This window comes from Fundulus heteroclitus, unplaced genomic scaffold (assembly GCF_011125445.2).
Source record: "Fundulus heteroclitus isolate FHET01 unplaced genomic scaffold, MU-UCD_Fhet_4.1 scaffold_45, whole genome shotgun sequence".
Lineage (NCBI taxonomy): Eukaryota > Metazoa > Chordata > Actinopteri > Cyprinodontiformes > Fundulidae > Fundulus > Fundulus heteroclitus.
Window position 1 is genome coordinate 211333 of NW_023396868.1, and position 23735 is coordinate 235067.

Genomic DNA, 23735 nt, shown 5'->3' on the forward strand with positions numbered 1-23735 from the left:
CCATGCATTTTCAATTGCATAGGCGGGCGCCTAACTAGAAACGTTCAACTTCTGAAGAAGTTGAAGAAGGCGCCCGCCTGGTGGTGCGCGTAACCGTCAAAAGGCAAAGCTTCCGAGTTCCTTGGTCGTAGGCTTTTATCGCTTGGGGATTTTAAATCAAATCTTCTGAGTGTGAAAAGGATTTGTCTTCGTCAAAACCAGCCGACAGGAGAAGGGTCTGCATCCAAGCAGCATGGAAAATTGGTGTTATTAAAACATGATTAAATACTTCAATGTAACATGAAAAAATGAAATATGTGAATAAAAATGTTAAAGGCATTACAAACTACTAAAGGAAGTATAAACTCTGTGAAGCAGAAGTTGGTGAGACCTTCCTAGAGCTACTTCCGGTTAGCAACATGCTAAGCGTTAGCCGCTAACATGGTTGTGTCCAGTATCACCGGGTGATTGTACTCTGTTAGTTTGATCCAAATCCTGTACTGGGAAGTTCCTCAAAAAGGGTGCCAATACTTAATGTCACCAAAGCTCACCAAAGGCCATGTGTCAGATCGGCCTCCTTTAGCAACTAAGCCTCCCCAAAAAAAACAGTCGACAGGAGAAGGTCTGCATCCAAGCAGCATGGAAAATTGGTGTTATTAAAACATGATTAAATACTTCAATGTAACATGAAAAAATGAAATATGTGAATAAAAATGTTAAAGGCATTACAAACTACTAAGGAAATACAAACTCTGTGAAGCAGAAGTTGGTGAGACCTTCCTAGAGCTACTTCCGGTTAGCAACATGCTAAGCGTTAGCCGCTAACATGGTTGTGTCCATAGACATAATATAAGAGTAGGACCCCGCATTGACTGTCGCTGCGCAGGAATTACGGGCGCCACCTTGGGGCGGTCGACTTGATACCTAATCCTGCTGATTCAAACTGACACACTAATGATGCCTCAGCACTGTGCGGCTCATTTTTGTTTAAATCGAGGGATTATTTATGTCAGGGCTCGAGGGATAACTTTTCACAAGCAAGATGAAAAGACATTGTTTATATTTTTGATCAGAATGTAAGTTTTCTAATACTAGGAGATACAAAGTTGTTGTTAGACATTAGTGAATAAACAGCATATATATATATATATATATATATATATATATATATATAATATATATATATATATATATATATATATATATATATATATATATATAGTGAACCCTCGCTATATTGCGGTTCACCTTTCACGGTCTCGCTGCTTCACGGATTTGCATTGATGAGCCGTTCATTACAGTTCTCATCAGGTGGCGTGTCGGTTTATAAGAATCTTTTTTGAAAAAAGAGTGACAACTACCGATAAAAATGTGTTCTTCTCCCAAAAAAAAAACTCACCTGCACCGCGGGCTTTAGAAGAAAAAAACGCTACAGAGCAGAGTCACGGATGCAGCGCCTCAGTCAAAAGAGCAGTGAAATACACACGAGTCACTATTTGTCCTACTGTACTTTGTATTTTTTTTATAATAATTTTTAATTTCTCCCGTTCTAATCCAATGACTCGGGTCGCGGTGGGCCACGCTGATCTCAGTCAATATATTCATAGTTGAACAATATTTCCCACTTCATGCATAAAGCCAATAAAAAGTGGAATGGTCCTTCAGCCTAATTAAAGGTTTAGCTTAGGTGGACAAAGGAACGTTTTAGGAGATCGTTCCTTACAGTGTTGTTATACTTTATAGGCTGACCAGTGTGATTTATTTTTTGCAGTTTTTCTGTTATTGATTTTAGTTTGGGTATGTTTTCTGCGTTATATAAGCCTGTATACTTTAATTGCCCTTTTGTTAGGTGCAGACACCCCCAAATCTCCCTATTGTAGAGCAATAAAGGTTTGCTATTCTAATTAATTCAGAGGAGTAATGAACTATGACTACTAAGATCAACTATAACCAAGTTATTGTTTGAAAATGTTATAAACATTATACTCTCGAAGAAGAATAAACCCTTCTGATTAGGAAAAATAGACTTTATGAAAACAGTTGAACATTCTAATAATGAAATGCCTTTTTTGGCAATGTCACTTGACATTGCTATCTAAAGTAAAGTTCTTTAAATGAGAGAAAATAAATCGCAATATCTATTCAGGAATAAAGTACAAAACAATATAACACACATTTTACAATAGCAGCTAAAACAACTTGCATGATAAAAGAAAAATATAAAATTAATAACTGCTTTCTTGAGAAAAGTGTTGAGACCAAAAGGTAGATCTGACCACATCTTTTTACACAAATGAGGAACATCATTAAGGACGCCAGCCATCCTGCACAGAGACTGTTTCAGCCTCTCCCCTCAGTCAGGAAACTAAAAAAAAAAAAACAAAAACATGTGTCCCAAGAGATCTTTGCCAATAAACAGGAATATATAAATCATTTTATAAGAATGCTGTAGGGGGGGCTCGGTAGATGACACAACTTCATAGTAATGTTACTGATTTATCAGTAGAATATATTAAAAAGACTTACGTTTTTTTCCAGTGACGGCAATAACATATGATTTACCGTAGCACTTTATTTTGAAGCGGCGGGCTGGGATGACGTCATCGGTTTGAAATTAAAATTCATAATATCTCCGAAACCAAAGCAGCACAAACGATAATTTTAACGGCACAAACCTGCACAAACGAAGCACTAAAAAAGTAGCCCAGTTTGATCGGATTCGAAGCAAAATGGGGAGATGGTGAATTCTGGATGACCTTAACAAATATTCTTTAATATCTTCAAAACCAAAACAGCACAAACGCTAATTTTAACGGCACAAACCTGCACAAGCGAAGCACTAACCATTCCGTCTATTTAACGGAGTTTTTTTCTGTGGGTGGGGTGTCAGCTTCATGCAGCTCTTCCATCCCTCAGTGCCGTGTAGCCTAAGCCACCGCATTTCTACCATAATATAAAACCGACATTAAATAAACGACTCACCGTCACGTAGTTGCAAGGAAAACACCCAATGGAACACCCTTCGTCTGGGTAAATTGGACTTCATTCAACAATATCCTTCAGTAATTTAGGAAAAACGGCAGCACAGCCAGCACAGCAAGCCACAAGATGGAGGAGTTCACCTCTGACCCGGAACTGAAAGAGTACTGCTTGTCTGCTCTGAATAATACACAGCGCCCCTCGAATTACGGCCGCCATCTTGGGGCGGTCCCACCTGCTACCCTAACCTGCTGATTCAAGCTGAACACACTAACCATACCCCGGCACTGTGCGGCGTATTTTTGTTTAAATCGACGGACTATTGACGTCAGGGCTCGAGGGATAACTTTTCATATGTAAGATTAAAGAGATTGTGATGAATTTGAATACGGCCGCCATCTTGGGGCGGTCGACCTGCTACCCTAACCTGCTGATTCAAGCTGAACACACTAACGATACCCCAGCACTGTGCGGCGTATTTTGTTTAAATCGACGGACTATTGACGTCAGGGCTCGAGGGATAACTTTTCATATGTAAGATTAAAGAGATTGTGATGAAGTTGATTGTTTATTGTACTATTTGGTATATTTAGGATATATGCTGGATAAATTAATCTGGCTATTGATTTAAATGAAAAAAATCGTTTTTTAAAGCCAAAGGGAAATGAAATATTGTATTTGGTATATTTAAGATATATGCTGGATAAATTAATCTGGCTATTGATTTAAATGAAAAAATCGTTTTTTAAAGCCAAAGGGAAATGAAATATTGTATTTGGTATATTTAAGATATATGCTGAATAAATTAATCTGGCTAATGATTTAAATGAAAAAATCGTTTTTTAAGGCCAAAGGGAAATGAAATATTGGGTGAAAATGTAATTCTCTGAAATTGGCACAGCTTGGAGTCGAACCTACGATCTTCTGCTTTGCAGCCCGACACCTAACCCACTCGACCAAAACACCAGTGTCGTGCTCAGCCGAGCATTATTGAGAGGTCAATTGTGTTAAGAAGTGTTTTTTGCGAATTCTGTTCCAACTGTAAGTCAAAACGGCGCCAAGTACAAAAAGCCCTGATTGCGGCGTCGAGACGCACGTTTTGATATATAGTTTGTGGGGGTACAGCCTACGGTTCGGGCTGTATTAACGGTACTATAATAATAATAATAATAATAAAGAAACCCTTATTAGGTGCATAGCATAAGGCCTCCGCCATGCATTTTCAATGCATAGGCGGGCGCCTAATAATAATAATAATAAAGAAACCCTTATTAGGTGCATAGCATAAGGCCTCCGCCATGCATTTTCAATGCATAGGCGGGCGCCTAACTAGAAACGTTCAACTTCTGAAGAAGTTGAAGAAGGCGCCCGCCTGGTGGTGTGCGTAACCGTTAAAGGCAAAGCTTCTGAGTGTTGGTTAGGCTGAGCTTTTGTAGGGTTTAAGGTATATCTGTTAAGAGCTTGTAAGAATTATAAATGTGTCTCTCTCTGTATGTGGTGGAAAGGAAATTGTAAGCTGTTCAGATCGAATGCTGCTTATTTCAAATATCTTTGGTTGTTTAAAAATTATCCTTGGTTGTAGGCTTTTATTGCTTGGGGATTTTAAATCAAATGTTTTTAGAGGTTCTTCTTAAGCAGAGGTTTGATACAAGTGTTTGAAAAAAGATTTGTGTGCAGGAAGGCAAAATGTCTGTCTTCTATGTAAACTGTTGTCATTAAAGAAACATCAGAAAACAACACAGGGAAGACACTAAAACCAATTGAATCAGTGTGCTGACACTGTGGAAGGTAAGACAAATACCCCAAGATTTTCCAATATTTTAGTATTTAACCTTTTGCCACGGGTCAAAACTTAAGACAGGGCCTTACCTCCATTAGCACTCAGAGTCTCATTGGATTAGGCACTGGACAGCACCTGTGGTGACTATAGAGCCCAGCCCGGAAAGTCTGCAGCCATTTCAGCACTGGACATTTCTGTACCAGATTCAATGTGTTTATGGGTAACATATAACAAAAAGGTGTGCTCAACATAATATTTAAATATGTTAATGTGACACAAACAAAACCTACACCTTCTGGAAGTTGTAGCAACCAGATACTTAGCAACAACAAGCTTATGTTTCCATTTTCAATGTTTGCTGTCTTTATCTGCATGGGTGGTTCTCCATTGCATTGCTAGGAATTGTGGGGCCCTAGAATGAAACCATTACAAGCACTGTTCCAAAGTTGGCAACATTTTTAAAAGAAGCCTTTTTCTATCATTGTGCACTTGTGAAATAAACTCCTAGTTTACTTAGAGGCTTGCAATGCTTTTTCTGTTTTGTTACATTTGTTGTTTATTTGGATTTTTTAAGTTGCTTTCCTTGTGGTTTTCCCATAATTTAGCATGTATATTGTAATATATAACTTTTTGCAATGGAGTACTGTCGATCACAGATCAACAGCTTTGGTTATTTTGTCTTTAGCCCCAAAAAGGCACTTCTGACATTGACTCTGGTTTGGAGGGTCCTGACACAGAGTACTCCACATTATAAGTCCATACCTGGTATGTAGGTGGTCTTTATCCACCAACTCTGTGTTTAGTCTTCTCATTGGGAGGCTTTTCCCAATTTATTGAATAGATTCTTGCCAATTCTCACAAAGAATCTAGTTCTTGCTGTTGCTTGGGCACTGTTTAGGAGTAAATGTTTTCCTTTTGCTCAATTTTCTTTAACATGTTTGTATGTTTATACATTTTGCATGTTAAACCTTGTACTAGTTACCATTGTCATGTATACAAATAAACAGACATTAGTATACTGACAATAAACATATTTATTAACAAACTTTAAACAGGCAATAGTGGTTTTTGGCTAATTTCGTTGCCATGGTAAACTGGAAATGGAGTGAAGTACAAATGGCACACTTCACGGCATCGAGACGCACGTTTTGATATATAGTTTGTGGGGGAAGACCCTACGGTTCGGGCTGTGTTTGGTTTTATGTGCCTTTCCTTGTAAACTAGAAATGTCTTATTCTCCTGAATGCACCATAGCTTTCTGACGCTCGCGAACGCATCACACTGGTCTGAGAACCAGCGCTGAGTAGAGGCACGTTTCTGCTTAAAGGAGAAGTCCAGTCAAAATCAGAAATCAAACTGCTGAAAGTACTTTAAATATAAAACTACTACATACTGTGCAATAAAGTATATGTTTATTTTAGTTAAGAATAATTTTCTTTTAATCATGTTTATGTGGAGGAACCCATCTTGTTCAAGAATAGTACTGTCACCTCCCATTTTGTGATGTCACTCAGCGGACCCGCTGTTGAGCAAGTCCCAACGCTCTGTTTGTCACGATGCACTATAGACCAGTTCACGTGTGACGTCATGCGTGACGTCCGCGCTACATCCGGGTCCCGCGGGTAGGCAAAAGCAGAACTGTTCCCGTCTACTATCATTACAAAACGGGTGATTTAGAACGTACTTTTAGTTAGTTTATTTTTGGAATCTAAACAATGTCTACGACTTGTTGTGCTCCCGGTTGCACACAGAGGCATTCCAAATCGTCGGATGTACGTTTCTGTCGTTTACCAAAGGACGAGGAAAGAAGAAAGAAATGAATAATATCCATGAAAAGGATGCAGGCAGACAATCTCAATGGACTGTGGGAGCCATCATACTACAACAGAATGTGCAGTCTACACTTCATCTTCGGTAAATAGAACTTAATTTTGCACTGGTCATTGTTCTACTTAAATAGCGGCGGAGGGGAGGTGGTGATCGCTAGACGGTGCAGGGAGAAGCAGAGTCAATGCGCTGCAGCAGCAGCACGCCGCATCATTTTAGTTTTCTTTGCGCTATCAGTGTGCAATAATGTTCACCCGACACCGGCCGCATTACGCCCCTGTTTACGCTCCAACGTCGCCGACACCCCCACCAATTTTAATAAGACAAAAAGAAAAAATATTTAATCTATTGATGTGGTTGCAAAAATGAATTTAATATAGGCCTTTACATATCTTAAAGATTAATCTGCTGTTCTTTAATTGTCTTACTAGTATATCCCAATAGTACATTAATATGTTCTCATTTCAATAATGAAATGGACAACCACTCATGTAACAGATCAGTTTTAGTGTCACTAATCTTACTTAAAGTATAGTATTGGGTCCTCCATGCTCCTTATGTATTAAGATTTACTGCACATTTAAACATTGAAATCTTACTATTGTTAGGGAAATAATTAGTTATCTGACAGGATGTAGGTAAGGAGAAGCTGTTATCTACACTTCAGATATATGATGTAAGAAATGTGTTTGGAATGTTAAGATAAATTACATGAAATGGGCTAAAAAGAGTAACAACAGTGCAGTTGTACATTTGTTGAAGTTTGAATTTAAAATTTGAAATGCTGTGAGTGTCAGTGACACTTCTACTTCCAGTGCAAAGTAAATACAATACATTTATTTGCAGTCCCTTGAATGTATAATTTTGCTGTGTTTTATGATGCTGACAGAGTTTTAGATTTAAAAAAAGAATAAGGGTGGGGTTTATCTCTGCACATTTCTATATCTTCAAAATAAAATACAGGATATATCTAGACAACAGACATATTTTGAATATATTTGGTTTAATAGGCACGTATTTACCATCTGTCTCTGTTGCTGGTAAGTTCAAATGCAAACTTTTTCAAAGTGGGAAAAAGTCCCAATTCAACATTGATCAGATCCTGTGATGCTTTAAAGATAAACGAACAGCATCTAGTGTGTGTTGTGCTTATAAAATTTGTATAAATGTAGCAAATAATGCTGCCTTTTCTTTTTAGACAGGCAAAACGCATCCTAATGCTCAAATCAAGCATAAAAAAAATAGGAGCATGCATATTGTGTAGGACCAATGAAGCTTTGGACCAATAGTGTCCCTACCAAAGTTCAAATTAAACCTACACCCTTGATTCCATGTTACATTCTTTATAGTAAGGGTTGGTACAGTTCAGCCGGTTGTATAGCAAGGTATGTTTCTGTATCGTGTTTTAAATCCGTGCCCCATGTGCCCTCTTTTAACTTTGAGCACCTGCCCCTCCAACAGTCTCTTCACGTCCTTGCGTGGAGCTATCATCATCTGATAGCGATATGGATTTTTTTAGAAGAGTTTCTTGACAGAAACCGGACTTTTGACGGAATCCAGCCGTACTTATTTCCAGGGCAAACTCTGTCGGGTCCTACAGTTTATATGTATACGCGCGTGTGTGTGTGTGTGTGTGTGCGCTCCGCTGCAGCACGGCTTTACCGGTGTAGGTACCAGATTGACTCGGGTCCTGCCCCTTCTGATGACATCACTATACATAGTTGGTTTAACGTTTGCTCAATTGCGCAAAATATTGAAATTGGCCTGGACAACTTACTAAAGTAATTATAGCGGGGTGTAGGTTTTATTCGAGAGCGGGATTGCGTTTGTAAATGGACAATTTTACGAAGAAATTCGCCATTGTCCATGCGCCTGCCGATGACGTCACCAGATTCTCCATGGGCCTTGCGCCTCCCGATGACGTCACCTTATGGCAACGCCACTCAAACAAACTACATTGAGCCCGCGGTCTGCATTTGTAACGAATCAATTTTGTTAAGTTAATTTAGCGGTTTCTTTTTTCTCAAAAGCTTGACCAATGTACCAAATACCACAATAAAAAAATAATCAAATTCATCACAATCTCATCTGGAATAATAAAAAAAAACGTGATCAGAAGGAACAACATCAGTACAAAAAGGAGGAATGAACGTTTTGATTTTAAAGTGATGAATGCCGTGATAAAATTTAATTTGGCTGCTGACTTTTATTAAAAATGAAATGAGTTTATGGTTTAGTTTCCCTTCACAACTTAAAAAAAAAAATTGGAGGAATGAAATCTCTCTAAGGTTGTAACTTTGATCCTGCAAAATTACATTGCAAAATGATGTTAAAAGTTTTCATGCCTTGACTAATTTACGGGAAAATAAATAACCATAAATTAACAAAATAAAATTGATTTGTAAATGCAGACTGCGGGCGCAATGTAGTGTGTTTGAGATGAGTTGCCATATATTGACGTCTTCGAGAAGCGCAGACCCCGCCCCGAGTCAATCTGGTACCTACACCGGCGCTGCAGCGGAGGAGAAATCAACTTACCGAAAATCCTCACTCTCATGTCATGTTCAAAACATTCTTCTTCGAAATGGTCACTGCGTGTTGAAAAAGTAGTCCACTGTGGTTTGCTTCGGATCCAGCTCAGCACCAGCAAAGAAAGAAAAACGTAGCACATTTTGAAGCGGCGGTCTGAAATGACGTCATCGGCTGAAATTAAAATTCATAATATCTCCGAAACCAAAGTAGCACAAATGTTCATTTTAACGGCACAAACGAAGCACTAAAAAAGTAGCCCAGTTTGATCGGATTCGAAGCAAAATGGGGAGATGGTGAACTCTGGATGACCTTAAGAAATATTCTTTAATATCTTCAAAACAGCAGAAACGCTAATTTTAACGGCACAAACGAAGCACTAACCATTTCGTCTATTTAACTGAGTTTTTTCTGTGGGTGGGGTGGATCTCTCCTAGGCTGCTCGCTGCAGCCGAGGAGAGATCGCGCTGCTGTTAGGCTTTTACTGCCATCCCTCCAGACTTCCATAGGCCATTGACAAATTTAATGAAAAGTAACTTAAAATTATCCTAAAAGACAAAATGTTGAAAAATCAAAGGGCTTATTTAACGCTTTGAGAACATATCTTGTATTCGGCCACAAAGTCAACAATAGTAGAATGATCTTTTAAGCTTATAAGACCATTTTTAAGATGCCAATACGTGTAGCATATAGCTCAGTGGCGTAGCCTAGCCACCGCATTTCTACCAAAATATAAAACCGACATTAAATAAACGACTCACCATCACGTAGTTGCAAGGAAAACACCCAATGGAACACCCTTCGTCTGGGTAAATTGGACTTGATTCAACAATATCCTTCAGTAATTTAGGAAAAACGTCAGCACAGCAAGCAATAGCAGCCACAAGGCGGAGGAGTTCACCTCTGACCCGGAACTCAAAGAGTACTGCTTGTTGTCTCACACAGCGCCACTCGTGGACAGTATAGGAACTGCAGGAACGAAGTACGTCTTTTTCAGTAATCATTGTTGAATGATGATAATGCATTTTTCTAGCGATGATTTCTGTCACGAGGACATAATGCAGTGTTGTGCTGGCAGCCATCCCAACTAATAAAAATAAGATTTAAGATTAAAATAGTACATTATAGTAGTAAAATAAATACAATTATTGTGGTTTAAGGACAAGTTTGGTTCCTGCATTAGGGTTAATTTCAAAAGGTACTTGTCATTTTCAGACTAAAAAACATTCTAAAAAGATGTTCTAATTCAGTGAATATGACTGGATATTTAAACAGAAAATAATAATGAAATTAATTATTCTTTCAACTAGCAGTTTTTGAGTATGACTAAAATTCAAGGCAGTGAAGGAGGGTAACTGATAAGTGATGACTGATGGTGGAGAGCTTGCAGGCCTGGCTTCGGTGGAGAAGCAGCAAACAAGTGTGGCAGGAAATGTGACTTTCATTTCAATGCAATGCAATGCAAAACTGGACAACAGTAGAAATCAGTAGAGTGAGAAAAACTGGCACTGATATCCTCCAGTAGCCTAAGCCTGATTGTAGGATGTCACTGAACTCTCGTTACATTACAAAGTTTACAATAATAAGGAGAGACAGCGAAATGCTTGAGGCAGGATTTGACAGGAAAAGGAGGAGATTAAGTATTAATATGAAATTAATTAATAAACAATACATAAAATACTTTAATGTTTTCTTAAAACGTCTGAATACAAACTGTCCCAAAACATGTTAAATAAATTCCTTTATCATCATTCATTTATACCAGTTGTTCAAGTTATTTAATTGTTACTTGTAAAAAAAAAAAAAAATTATTATTGTAAATTAGAAATGTCCCATGCTCCTGTCGGACCAATTGGCCTGGGAATAATTAATAAATCAGACTGAAAGATGGTTGCCACTCCTCCTCGTCTTACCACAGACCTAGGAATGTGAAAATTTGAGTAATTGGAGGGAGTTGACTCATTTATACTAACGTAGTCCTCTTGTAGCCAGGTTACTGTGAGACAAAATAAATCAATCTGTTTATCAGAAATCAATTCATTAACTAAAAAAGTCTTTGGAGGGAGAGACCTTATATTTAATAGACTGTAGAGGCTAAGCCGACGCTTAAAGCCACTGGAATATTTTAAACCGGAATCTTATGGTTGACGCGCATTTGCCGGGGTAAGATGGTAGATATGAAATCTCCAGAAGCTGATCTTGCAGTTATTAAAGCCGATTTATTTCCAACTTTGCTTGATTACAAAACAAAAAATAATACGAACGGCCAGCTGTGGGTTGACAGCGTTTTCCCCGCCAAGCGGTCAAAACCGATTTACCTTTCCGGTGAAACACACACCCATACACACATCATTTCCTTTCTTATATAGACCCTTGTATAAATTGGCTTCTACATAGACCACATTTAATTGTTTTATTTTTAAGTTCAAGGTGAACCGTATTGATTTTTATTAGGTTTTTATGATTTGTTCCTTTTAGATCAGTTTTTGATCTGTTAAGTTTTGGCCGTGGGAAAGACACTATCTCAATAGGATAATAGGTGCAGAGAGATGTGTTAAACTACGGCTCTGCTTCCTGGTCTGGACCCTGGGTTGTCAGCATTTAGGAAAAGTAATAAATCCAGCCAGATTCCGAGAAAGAAGAGCTGCACCATCCAAAGTAGGATGGATGCCGTCTCTCCGGATCAGACCAGGTTTTCCCCAGAAAGTTCGCCAGTTATCAGTGTAGCCCACGTCGTTCTCAGGACAACACCTAGACAACCAGCGGTTGAATGATGACATGCGGCTAAACATGTCATCACTGGTCAGATCAGGCAGGGGACCAGAGAAAATTACGGAGTCCGACATTGTTTTAGCAAACTCACACACCGAAGCAACACCAACTTTAGTGACCTCCGATCGGCGTGACCGTGTGTCATTACCGACAGCGTGAATAACAATCTTACTGTATTTACGCTTATCCTTGGCCAGCAGTTTCAGGTAAGATTCTATGTCGCCCGTTCTGGCCCTTGGCAGGCATTTAACTATGGTCCCTGGTGTCTCTAGTGCCACGTTTCTTACTATAGAGCTTACTATAAATCGAGAGCTTCGCCTTTTGACTTCCACCCTGTGGAAGACCTCCTGTGTGGTACCGGTTCCCAAAACACCACACGCCAGAGAACTGGCTCACTACAGACCAGTCTCCCTGACCTCCCACCTGATGAAGACCATGGAACGGCTCATCCTAGCGCACCTGCGCACCGTGGTGAGCCCCAGCCTGGACCCGCTGCAGTTTGCCTACCGGCCCAACATTGGAGTACAGGATGACATCATCTACCTGCTGCAGCGGGCGCTCACCCACCTGGAGACCACCGGGAGCGCTATGTAAACTCAAATGTTTACCTTTATGTGATGGACGGTTGTACTGAAACTGAATTTCGAATTGCAATGCAAATTGCAGTTGAAAAATAAAAAAATTATTGATTGATTGAGAGTCATGTTCTTTGACTTCTCCAGTGCTTTTAACACCATCAGACCGGTGCTGCTGAGGGAGAAGCTGGAGGACGCTGGGGTGGACAAACATCTAGCTGACTGTGGTGGCCTCAGCACACCTCTACGCTGTCGTCTGCTGGGCCCCAGGTAGCGCAGAACGGGACAGAATGAGGCTGAACAAGCTGGTGAGGAAGGCCACTTCTGTCTTGGGCTGCGCTCTGGACTCAGTGGAGGAAGTAGCTGAGAGGAGGTTGTTGTCCAAGTTCACATCCATCATGGACAACACCTTCCACCCCCTGCACCAGACTATAGAGGAGCTGAGCAGCTCCTTTAGTGCCAGACTTAGACACCCTGTCTGTAAAAAGGAGCGTTACCGCAGGTCATTCATGCCTGCTGCTATCAGACTATACAATGCTGCATTGTAACTGTTACCAACGTGCAATAATCTATCTAATTCACTGTGTGATAACCCATGCAATAATCCTGAAAGAAGTGACTTCTGCTGCTATCAATAACTGTAACCACAACTGTTATAACTTCGGGCAATAACTAATGTGCAACTAATCTATTTAATACACTGTGCTATAACCTGTGCAATGATCCGGAAGAACTTCTACTACTATCACCAAGAGAATATATGTCAGTACATGTGTATGTAGGCATATGTATGTGTGCATGTATATATATATATATATATATATATATATATATATATATATATATATATATATATATATATATATATATATATATATATATGTATGTATGTAGGTATGTATATGTATGTGTGTGTATGTGTGTGTGTGTATATATCTATATATATATATATATATATATCTATATATCTATATATCATATATATATATATATATATATATATATATTATATATATGTGTGTGTGTGTGTGTGTGTGTGTGTGTGTGTGTATAACCGGGAAGTACACATGACATCATCTGCCTACTCCGACTTCTTTTGTATTCTTTTTTTATATTCTTATGTTTTTCTCATTTTCTTTTTGATCCACTGTATATAATTGATGCACCCTTCCTACTACTGACTATTGACTGACTATTGAGCCGATGTGACAAGTGAATTTCTCCAATGTGAGATCAATAAAGACTACCTTATCTTATATTAGCAGACACCGCACCAATCCCCCTGTCAATCTCCTGCTCCATCTTCCAGTCATTCGTGAACAAGACCCCAAGATACTTAAACTCCTCCACTAGGGGTAGCACATCCTCCCTAACCCGGAGAAGGCCCTCTACCCTTTTCCAGCTCAAGACCATGGTCTCGGATTTGGAGGCACTGATTCTCATCCCGGCCGCTTCGCACTCGACTGTGAACCGTTCTAGTGAGAGCTGTAGATCACGCCCTGATAAAGCCAATAGGACCATCATCTACTATTTGCGTCATCCGCAAATAGTAGAGACGCAATCGTAAGGCCACCAAAACGGATCCCCTTGACACCATGGTTGCGCCTATAAATTCTGTCCATTAAAGTTATGAACAGAATCGGTGACAAAGGGCAACCTCGGTGGAGTCCAACTCTCACCGGAAACAAGTCCAACTTACTGCCGGCAATGCGGACCAGACTCTGACACCGGTCATACAGAGACCTAACAGCCCTTATTAAAGGGCACGGTACTCCATTCTCCCGAAGTACCCCCCACAGGACCCCCCCCCCCGGGGGACACGGTCGAATGCCTTCTCCAGATCCACAAAGCACATGTAGACTGGCTGCGCAAACTCCAATGCACTCTCCAGGATCCTGCTGAGGGTGTAGAGCTGATCCAGCATTCCACAGCCAGGACGAAAACTAAACTGCTCTTCCTGAATCTGAGATTCGACTATCCGACAGACCCTCCTTTCCAGAAAGGATCAGAAAGTCCTAAGTGACCCTGATGACAGTGTTATCTTAATCTTTTACATTTGTGGACATCAGCACATCAACCATTTGGATATGCAAGAGCAGATTCCTTTATTATCTCTTGTTTGGGGTTTGTGGATTTTGAAAGAAAAAAAAACCTGAAATAAATTTTGAGCATACTGGTCATATTCTGCTTAAAATGACTAATAGGTTTCTTTTACACAACATGGTTTTTGGAAGGCAAAAAAATATAGATTTTTCACCATGCCATGTGTACGTTCATTACATTAAGTAGGGACTGTGACACAAAGGTCTTTGGAATATACAATGTCAGCACTGCTGTAGAAGGAGGAATTGGGCTAGGCGATAGGAGTTATAGATTGACTGTGTCATTCCACACATGCAGAGCTAAATAACCAATTATGACGATATATGCATTAAGATTTAAAATTAAGAGATCTAAAGTTAAAAATTTAGACTTCATGACAAAGAGAATGGCATTCAATACATGAAATATCATGATCTTTATGATGTTTTGAATTAAAGAAGAAACTGCTTTTCTTTTAATCTAATATTGCTAATCTGGATTCTTGGAGAGGTGTTTTAAAAGTCTTATGTTACAATAAGCAGACATTGAACACTTACAGATTCATGATCTTGTAGGTCAGCCAAAACAAAGCATCGGAACTGCTGCAGGATGGGAAGAGGCCTGTTGTAGTAGCCATGGTATTTCTTATTGTCACCTAGAATGAAGATCTTTGGCAGAACATCCATTTTAGCAGCAATGGTGGGCTGGAGAAAATCCTGATTATGCGTCTGCACTGAGCTGTTAACACCAGCCTCCAGGATCTGCCAATAGGACAAAACACTGAATTTGTCATGTAATGTGGTAGCATGATTACAAAATATAATTAACAAAAACATAAATGTTGGAAGATGAGAGACAAGAACCTGTTTTACAAAGAGAAATTGGTAACTGTTCTTTTGTTTCTCTTCACACATGCAAATTGATCTGCAAATTCATGAAGCTAGTTGGGGGTGCCAAATCTGAGGAAAAATAAACTTGCATGTGCATTGGTTTATATAATCTCTAACTCATATCTGATAGATTTAGAGCAACAGGATTTAAAGGCAGAATAAGAATGTAAAATATCAAAAACAGCAAAATATTTTCTAGCAACAAGCACATTTCAGTAACAAAGACAATTGCTGTACATGAACAGAACACAGGAAAAGAAAACATTGCAGAAGAAAGTACAAAACAACAAAGCAACTGAAACCACAGAATATCACAACTCCAAACAAATTTCAGAAAATATGATGCTTGTGGCACAATTTTTGGACTTTTCAGTATTTTACCCAGTCAAATGCAGCTTACATACTTGCTTTCTTTCACTCTTGATCACATGAGATAAAGGCTGTTAAAAAGACTTGAGTGTCAAATAACTGGTCTATAACCATCCATCCATCCATCCACAAGTTTTTAGTGTAAGAGCCAAAGTCAAGTCTGATGTTGTGTCTTTGTTATTGTGACCGAGTCTGAGTAACAAACTCATGTCACCATCTCTCCCGTTTTATCTAAAGATTATTTCTTAAGACAAAACAACAAAAAATAAAGATGCATTCACTTACTTCATGTATGTCTATGTCTTCAGGGTTTTCCCATCTCTTCAAAGAAACAAGGGTTTCAGGGACAACAACTATGTAGTACCACCTGTAACAGATAAAATTACTCGTAAGCATGCTACATATAAAATAAATAACCAAGAACTTTAAAAATGGAAGCTACATCATGCAATAATTTCTTAACTAGTTAAAGATACAGGAAAAATACAAGAAGATGTGTTTCCTCTGCAATCAGTCTCATATGTGAACAAAAATTAACTTTCAGACAGGTTCTTGACAATGCTATACAGTAAAAATATTTTCACAATATTTTGTATATTATGTGAAATCCTAAGATTGCAGAAAATGAAATGTATAAGCTGAAGGATCTCTAATCAGTTCATAACACATGGAACACCTTTCATAACTTTTCAGAGAGCTTAAATAAAGGCTTGAATGTTCAGAAATGTGTTGTTCAAATTCTTTATCTGACAGGAGAATGGTGAGTATCAATTTGAGGAAGGGAGTGGATCAAATTGTTGAAGAATGTAGAATTGTCAAAGTTAGGGGCTTTTATGTTTGCTAAAATAATAGAAGTATTAAAAAGTTTTCAACCATCACATCTCCCAATAATCACCAGTGGGATGTGTACCACAGATTAACAGATTATTGTGACAAGGTGTGCAGCAATCACTTTAACTGCTGTAAACAGTCAAATACACTTGTGTGTAATGCTGCACTGTGGAAGCATTGACACTGCTGGAAGAACTTGCATACAGGAGAATTAGCAGGACTTTGTTTGTATAGCACATTTCAGTAAAAAAAACAATGCAAAGTGCTTCACATGATTAAAATATAGGAAAATAAAACAGAATAAAAGCAAGTTGGAATAAAATGTAGAAACAAAATAAAACATGGGAAAATAGTAGTGTTTTGTAGCTTTGGAGGCGAGGGTGTCAGAATTGGAGACCCGGCTCCGTGCTATGGAAAAACCACATAGAGTTACTTTATGTAGTGGTCCTCCAGAAGCACCCGAGCAGCCGGGTAACCAGGCCGGTTGGGTGACAGTTCGTAGGAAGCATAGCTCTAGATTTCAGCCCCAAGGTCACCATCAACCCGTCTGCGTTTCTAACAGGTTTTCCCCACTCAGTGACACACCCGCTGAGAAGCCGACCCTGATTATTGGGAGCTCTATAGTAATAAACGTGGCACTAGAGACACCAGGGACCATAGTTAAATGCCTGCCAGGGGCCAGAACGGGCGACATAGAATCTTACCTGAAACTGCTGGCTAAGGATAAGCGTAAATACAGTAAGGTTGTTATTCACGGTGGCGGTAATGACACCCGGTCACGCCGATCGGAGGTTACTAAAGTTGTTGTTGCTTCGGTGTGTAAGTTTGCTAAAACAATGTCGGACTCCGTAATTTTCTCTGGTCCCCTGCCTGGTCTGACCAGTGATGACATGTTTAGCCGCATGTCATCATTCAACCGCTGGTTGTCTAGATGGTGTCCTAAAAATTACATGGGCTACACTAATAACTGGCAAACTTTCTGGGGAAAACCTGGTCTGATCCAAAGAGACGGCATCCATCCCACTTTGGAATGTGCAGCTCTTCTTTCTAGGAATCTGGCCGGATTTATTACTTCTCCTAAATGCTGACAACCCAGGGTCCAGACCAGGAAGCAAAGCCGTAGTTTAACACACCTCTCTGCAGCTTCTGTACTGTTACCCACCCATTACCCTATTGAGACGGTGTCTTTGCCACGGCCAAAACTTAACAGATCATAAACTGATCTAAAAGTAACAAATCATAAAAATCTAATAAAAATCAATACGGCTCACATTGAACCAAAAAATAAAACAATTAAATGTGGTCTATGAAATATAAGGTCTCTCCCTTCAACGACTTTGTTAGTTAATTATTTGATTTCTGATAATCAGATTGATTTATTTTGTCTCACAGAAACTTGGCTACAAGAGGACTACGTTAGTATAAATGAGTCAACTCCCTCCAATTATTCAAATTTCCACATTCCTAGATCTGTGGGAAGAGGAGGAGGAGTGGCAACCACCTTTCAGTCTGATTTACTAATTAGTCCCAGGCCAATTAATAACTACAGTTCTTTTGAACATTTAACCCTCAGTTTCCCTCATCCAAATTGCAAAGCAATAAAACCTCTTCTGTTTGTTGTTTTGTATCATCCACCAGGCCCTAACTCTCAGTTTTTGGATCAGTTGTCAGACTTCTTATCTGATTTGGTGATAAACACTGACAAGGTTATTATAGTGGGGGATTTCAACATTCATGTTGACACAGAATGTGATAACCTTAATGTAGCCTTTAAAACTATCCTAGATTCAATTGGTTTTGCTCAAAATGTGCATTAACCAACGCACTCTTGGCTCCATACTTTAGACCTTATGCTGACATATGGCATTGATTGTGAAGAATTAACAGTTTTTCCTCACAACCCTGTCCTATCTGATCATTTTTAATAACATTTGAGTTTAATCTAACTGAGTTCTCCACCCCCAAAAGAGGGTTCCATTATAGTAGATCTTTATCAGACAATGCTGCATCAAACTTTAAAAAGTCTGTCCCCCTTTTAATATTGTCAGTATTGCAGAAATACCCTGCAGATAGCAGCAATGTTGTTTCTTCCCATTCACAAATAGATGTCTTTGTTAACAGTATGACTTCGTCATTGCGTTCTGCATTAGACAATGTAGCTTCCTTGAAAAAGAAGGTGATTATTCACCGGAAGCTGGCTCCCTGGTTTAATTCAGAGCTGCATTCCTTAAAGCACATTGTTAGGAAATTGGAGAGAAAATGGCGCTCTACAGACCAAGAGGAATCCTACCTAATCTGGAGGGACAGTCTGTTGTTGTATAACAAGACCCTTCGCAGAGTTAGAGCAGCATATTTTTCATCATTAATTGAGGAGAATAAGAATCCCTTAGCTCTTAGCAGTAATGATTTTATGGGATTCTTCATAAATAAAATTGATTCCATTAAAAATAAAATAATTGATATCCTCCCAAACATGATTACCTCGTCCTCGGTAAGTTAGGCAGCGTTGGAGGAATCTTTAGAACCTGTGCAGTGTCTGAACTGTTTAGAAGCAGTAGAGCTTTCTGAGCTATCTAAAAATCTAGCTTCATCTAAACCTTCTACCTGTATGTTAGACCCAATCCCAACCAAGTTGTTTAAGGAGATATTCGTTTTGATCAGTGGTCCTATTTTAGACATGATGAATCTATCCTTAGTAAATGGATATGTACAACAGGCTTTTAAAGTAGCTTTTATTAAACCTTTACTTAAGAAACCTTCTCTTGATCAAGATGAGTTAGTAAATTACAGACCTATATCAAATCTTCTTTTCTTATCTAAAATTCTTGAGAAAGTAGCTGCTAATCAACTATGTGAACATTTACAAAGTAATGACCTACTTGAGGAGTTTCAGTCAGGCTTCAGAGCTCATCATAGCACTGAAACAGCTCTGGTGAAGGTCACAAATGATATTCTCATGTCCTCAGATAATGGACTTGTGTGTATTCTTGTCCTGTTAGATCTCAGTGCTGCATTTGACACAGTTGATCAAAATATTCTCCTACAAAGACTTGAGCATACTGTAGGGATTAAGGGGAAAGCATTAGGCTGGTTTAAATCTTATCTGTCGGACAGATTCCAGTTTGTTCATGTTAATAATAAATCTTCCTCAAAGTCTAGGGTCACCTGTGGAGTACCACAGGGTTCACTCCTTCGACCAATTCTCTTTACTATATTAATGCTTCCAATTGGCAAAATTATCAGACAGCATGGGATTAATTTCCACAGTTATGCTGATGACACTGAGCTATATTTATCCATAAATCCTGATGAACCCAATCAATTACTTCAACTACAGTCATGTCTTGATGACATCAAAGGCTGGATGACTTTAAATTTCCTGCACTTAAATTCTGACAAGTTGTAATCTTTGGACCAGAGTCCTCAAAAAATTAATTTCTTAATTATTCACTTAATCTGGATGGCATTAACTTGGCCACTGGTAATAAAGTAAAAAATCCTGGTGTTGTTTTCGACCAAGACATGTCATTTAAATCCCATATTAAACAGGTTTCCAGAGTTTCCTTTTTTCACTTCAGGAATATAGCCAAAATTAGAAACATTCTGTCCAGGGGTGATGCTGAAAAACTAGTCTAAGGCTGGACTATTGAGCCTTAGACTAGAAGGTAACTCAGTCATCCTCACAATTATCGATCGCTTCTCCAAGATGGTCCATCTTGTTCCGTTGCCCAAACTTCCCACTGCCAAGGAGATGGGAAACATTCTGGCCAGGGAGGTTTTCCGGTTGCATGGACTCCCGACTGATATAGTGTCAGACAGGGGTTCCCAGTTTTTGGCTCAATATTGGAAGGGATGTTTTGTGCTATGCTGGGGATCTCTGTTAGCCTATCGTCGGGTTTTCATCCACAGACTGATGGTCAGGCTGAAAGGGCAAACCAGGAGGTTGAGACAAAGCTGCGCATCATATGTGAGTCTGATCCCACTAAATGGACACACAATCTACCATCGATAGAACATGCCATTAATTCATCTAGCACCACTGGTCTCTCTCCATTCTATATTGTTCATGGTTTTCAACCACCAGTTTTTACCATCCAGGAAAGGGATTCTAAGGTTCCTTCAGCACGATTATCTGCCCTTAGGTGCCGGCGAGCCTGGAGTAAGGCCAAGAGAACGATGATTCGGATGTCAGAGAGCCAAACCAGAAACGCTCATCGCCGGAGGATTCTGGCACCCGATTACCAAGTTGGACAGAAGGTTTGGCTCTCAACAAAGGACCTGCCATTGAAGGTTGACAGTAAGAAGCTAGCGCCTCGCTTCATCGGGCCTTTCCCTATTTCTAAGGTGGTGAACCCAGTGGCCGTCCACCTCCAGCTCCCTCACACCATGAAGATTCATCCCATGTTTGATGTGTCCCGGGTCAAGCCCGTTTACACCTCGAGATTTCTACACCCTGTTTGCATGATCGTGTACCGGTACCTGGAACTGTTGACCTGACCCCGACTTGGATCTTCCTCTGGCGCCTTCCCGGATTTCTGTCTACCTGGTTCTGACCTTGGATCTCCTCTTGACACCGCCTTTGGATTATCCCTTTTGTTATCCCGCTCTCCGATCGCCTTACGGCTTGGGCGCTCCGTTCTGTCCTGCTACCACCGACGCGCCAGCGTCTGGGACGCCGAGAGTTGTCTCTGTAGCACAGCATTAACAGCCAGCCGGCTGGGCTCATCAAAATCAATGGATCGGGACCGAACATTGAAACAGAGGTTAGTGACTGTCACGTTTGTGAACAATCGCCTCACACAGGACGTGGTCACTAACCTGCTGTTTTTGTCTCCAGAGCTTCCTGTCGCTGATGCGGACGCAGTCTGCCCTGTTTCAGTTTTCAATAAACATTGTTCCCCACTGTTTGACTGGGTCCTTCTGTTCCGTTCTTAACACTTTCATGTCCTTTTATAATACATTTGTATTGTTAGATGGTTATAGTTTTATCAGAAGGGACAAAATGTAGAGGGTTGAAACATCTGTTAAGGGATGTAGATCATTCAGGTGTTGACTGAAAAACAAGTCCCAGTCACATATCACAGCAGCCTCTTGTTTCAGCTGCTTCTTGGTTCCAGACATTGTTTTTTTTCATAGGTTCACTAGTTTTTAGTTGTGATCTGTATTTGTGTAGTAACATAATCACATTAGGATCTGAACAGCCAAGTAGTGGGCATGGCTTAGACATATATGCATTTGAGATGCTTCCAAAGTATTAGTCCAGTTTATTGTTCATTCCAGTGGGAGTTTTGACATATTGCTCCAAGGAAGGTAGATGAGTTGGTATGCCAAACCTGTTAAAATCTACTAACAGTTATCTGGGAGAACTTTCTTGGCAGATAAGTGCGTTGAAAAAGACAGTCAACAGGTTTTAGTGTTTGCAGTTTTGTGTCTCCCTCACAGTTGTTTGTTGCCCACCAGTTGTTGAGAGTAGCAATGGGATTGGATCTTCCCATGGGATTGGATCTGCTGGGTAATTAGAAGTATGGATGAAGTGTGGCTCTGCTCCCAAACTTTAATTATTAACTCCCAAAATGTATGGAGGAAGCTGCTCTGGTCAAAATCAAACTTTTTGACCACTTTGGACAAAGCTATGTCTTTCACAAACCCAGCGTGTTCCTTCACCTCAATAGCGCAATGTCCACAGTAAAACATGGTGGTGGTAGCATCATGCTGTGGGGGGATGTCTTTTAACAGCAGGGACAGGGAAACCGGGCTGAGTCAAGGAAAAGATAGATAGTACTAAATACAGGGATGTTCTTGAGCAGAACCAGTATTGGTGTGCCTGTGATTAGAAACTGGGATGGAGGTTCACCTTTAAGCAGGCCAATGACCCAAAGCATCCTGCTAAAGCAACACTCCAGTGGTTTAAGAGAAACATGTGTTAAAATGGCCTAGTCAACGTCTAGACATCAATCTAATTGAGGATCTGTAGTTAGACTTGAAGATTGCTGTTCACAAAAGAAAACAACAACCTCCAAAAAGGAGGAGCTGGAGCATGTTATGACATTGAGGAACGGGCAAAACTCCCATGGGAAAGATGTGGAGAGCTCATAGAAAGTGATCCAAGGTAACTTGCAGCTGGAACTGCAGTAAAAGTTGACTCTACAAAGTACTGATTTAAAGGTGGGTAAACAGTTATGCAGTGAAGTGTTCTGTTTATATTATTTGTTGTTTATTCACAATAAAAAAAGAATCCATCTTCAAAGTTGTACAAAACATGACAAATACCAGAATCACTTTATTCCAAATCTTTTATTTTGTGATTAAAAATATATATTATTGGGAATATAATCTAAAAAAAGCTATATAACAGTGATTTTACAGCAAAGAATAACCATGTGATTGTGTTGCAGTGGCAAAATAACAGCACAACTAAAGCTGTCATAGTCTTGGACATTTTGGACTAATTTGTTCCACACCCCTCATCCTTTTGCCATCTGACACCATCCTATGAGCTCAGTCCATTCCTAGTCACCAGTCATCAGCCCAGACCAGTTCCACCTGCCACTAGTCAGTCCCAACTCTGCTCACTTGTTCCCCAGCCTTCATGCCTGCCAGCCTCGTCTTCCAGTATTCTACGTCTCAATAAACCTTTTAAAAAGTACTCTGTGTTGGCTGGATTCGGGTTCACACCTACAAACTTGACAACAGCAAAATAGGAAAAGCATTTTTTCAACATAAATAGCACTTACTTTACATGGGCTTCAGCCGGGACCTCAGGCAGAATAATAGTCACCTTGTCTTCATCCACAGTGGCCTGATATTGAGTTGGTTTCATTAACAGCAAGTCAGGAGCTGTTCGGATGGAAAGCTGCTGCTGGAGACCACCAGCACCATTCCCATGACTCATCAACATGAAAGAGTAATCTGTATCTGGCTGTAGTTTTGTGATCAGCTTTCTTTTCAAGTGAGCTTGAACCTCCACATTTTGGTGGTTGTACAGAATCTGGAAGGAAGAATATTATCATTATAATTTAATAAATTTCCAGCTCAGAAATGTATTAAACTGTCATATGTCTTGCATGGAAACTATCTTTAATGGGAAAAGTGTATCTGACATGGCTGCCTTTAACAATTAGC

At 39.7% G+C, this 23735-nt stretch overlaps 1 protein-coding gene across 1 annotated transcript in view; it reads right to left on the bottom strand.

The window, feature by feature from the left end:
• Window positions 1–23735, bottom strand: part of LOC105921789 (receptor-type tyrosine-protein phosphatase S) — a 368492-nt gene that overhangs the window by 87941 nt on the left and 256816 nt on the right. Inside the window, 3 exon segments of the mRNA XM_036131703.1 lie at window positions 15081–15284; window positions 16068–16149; window positions 23348–23601. Coding sequence (XP_035987596.1) covers window positions 15081–15284; window positions 16068–16149; window positions 23348–23601 — 540 coding nt within the window.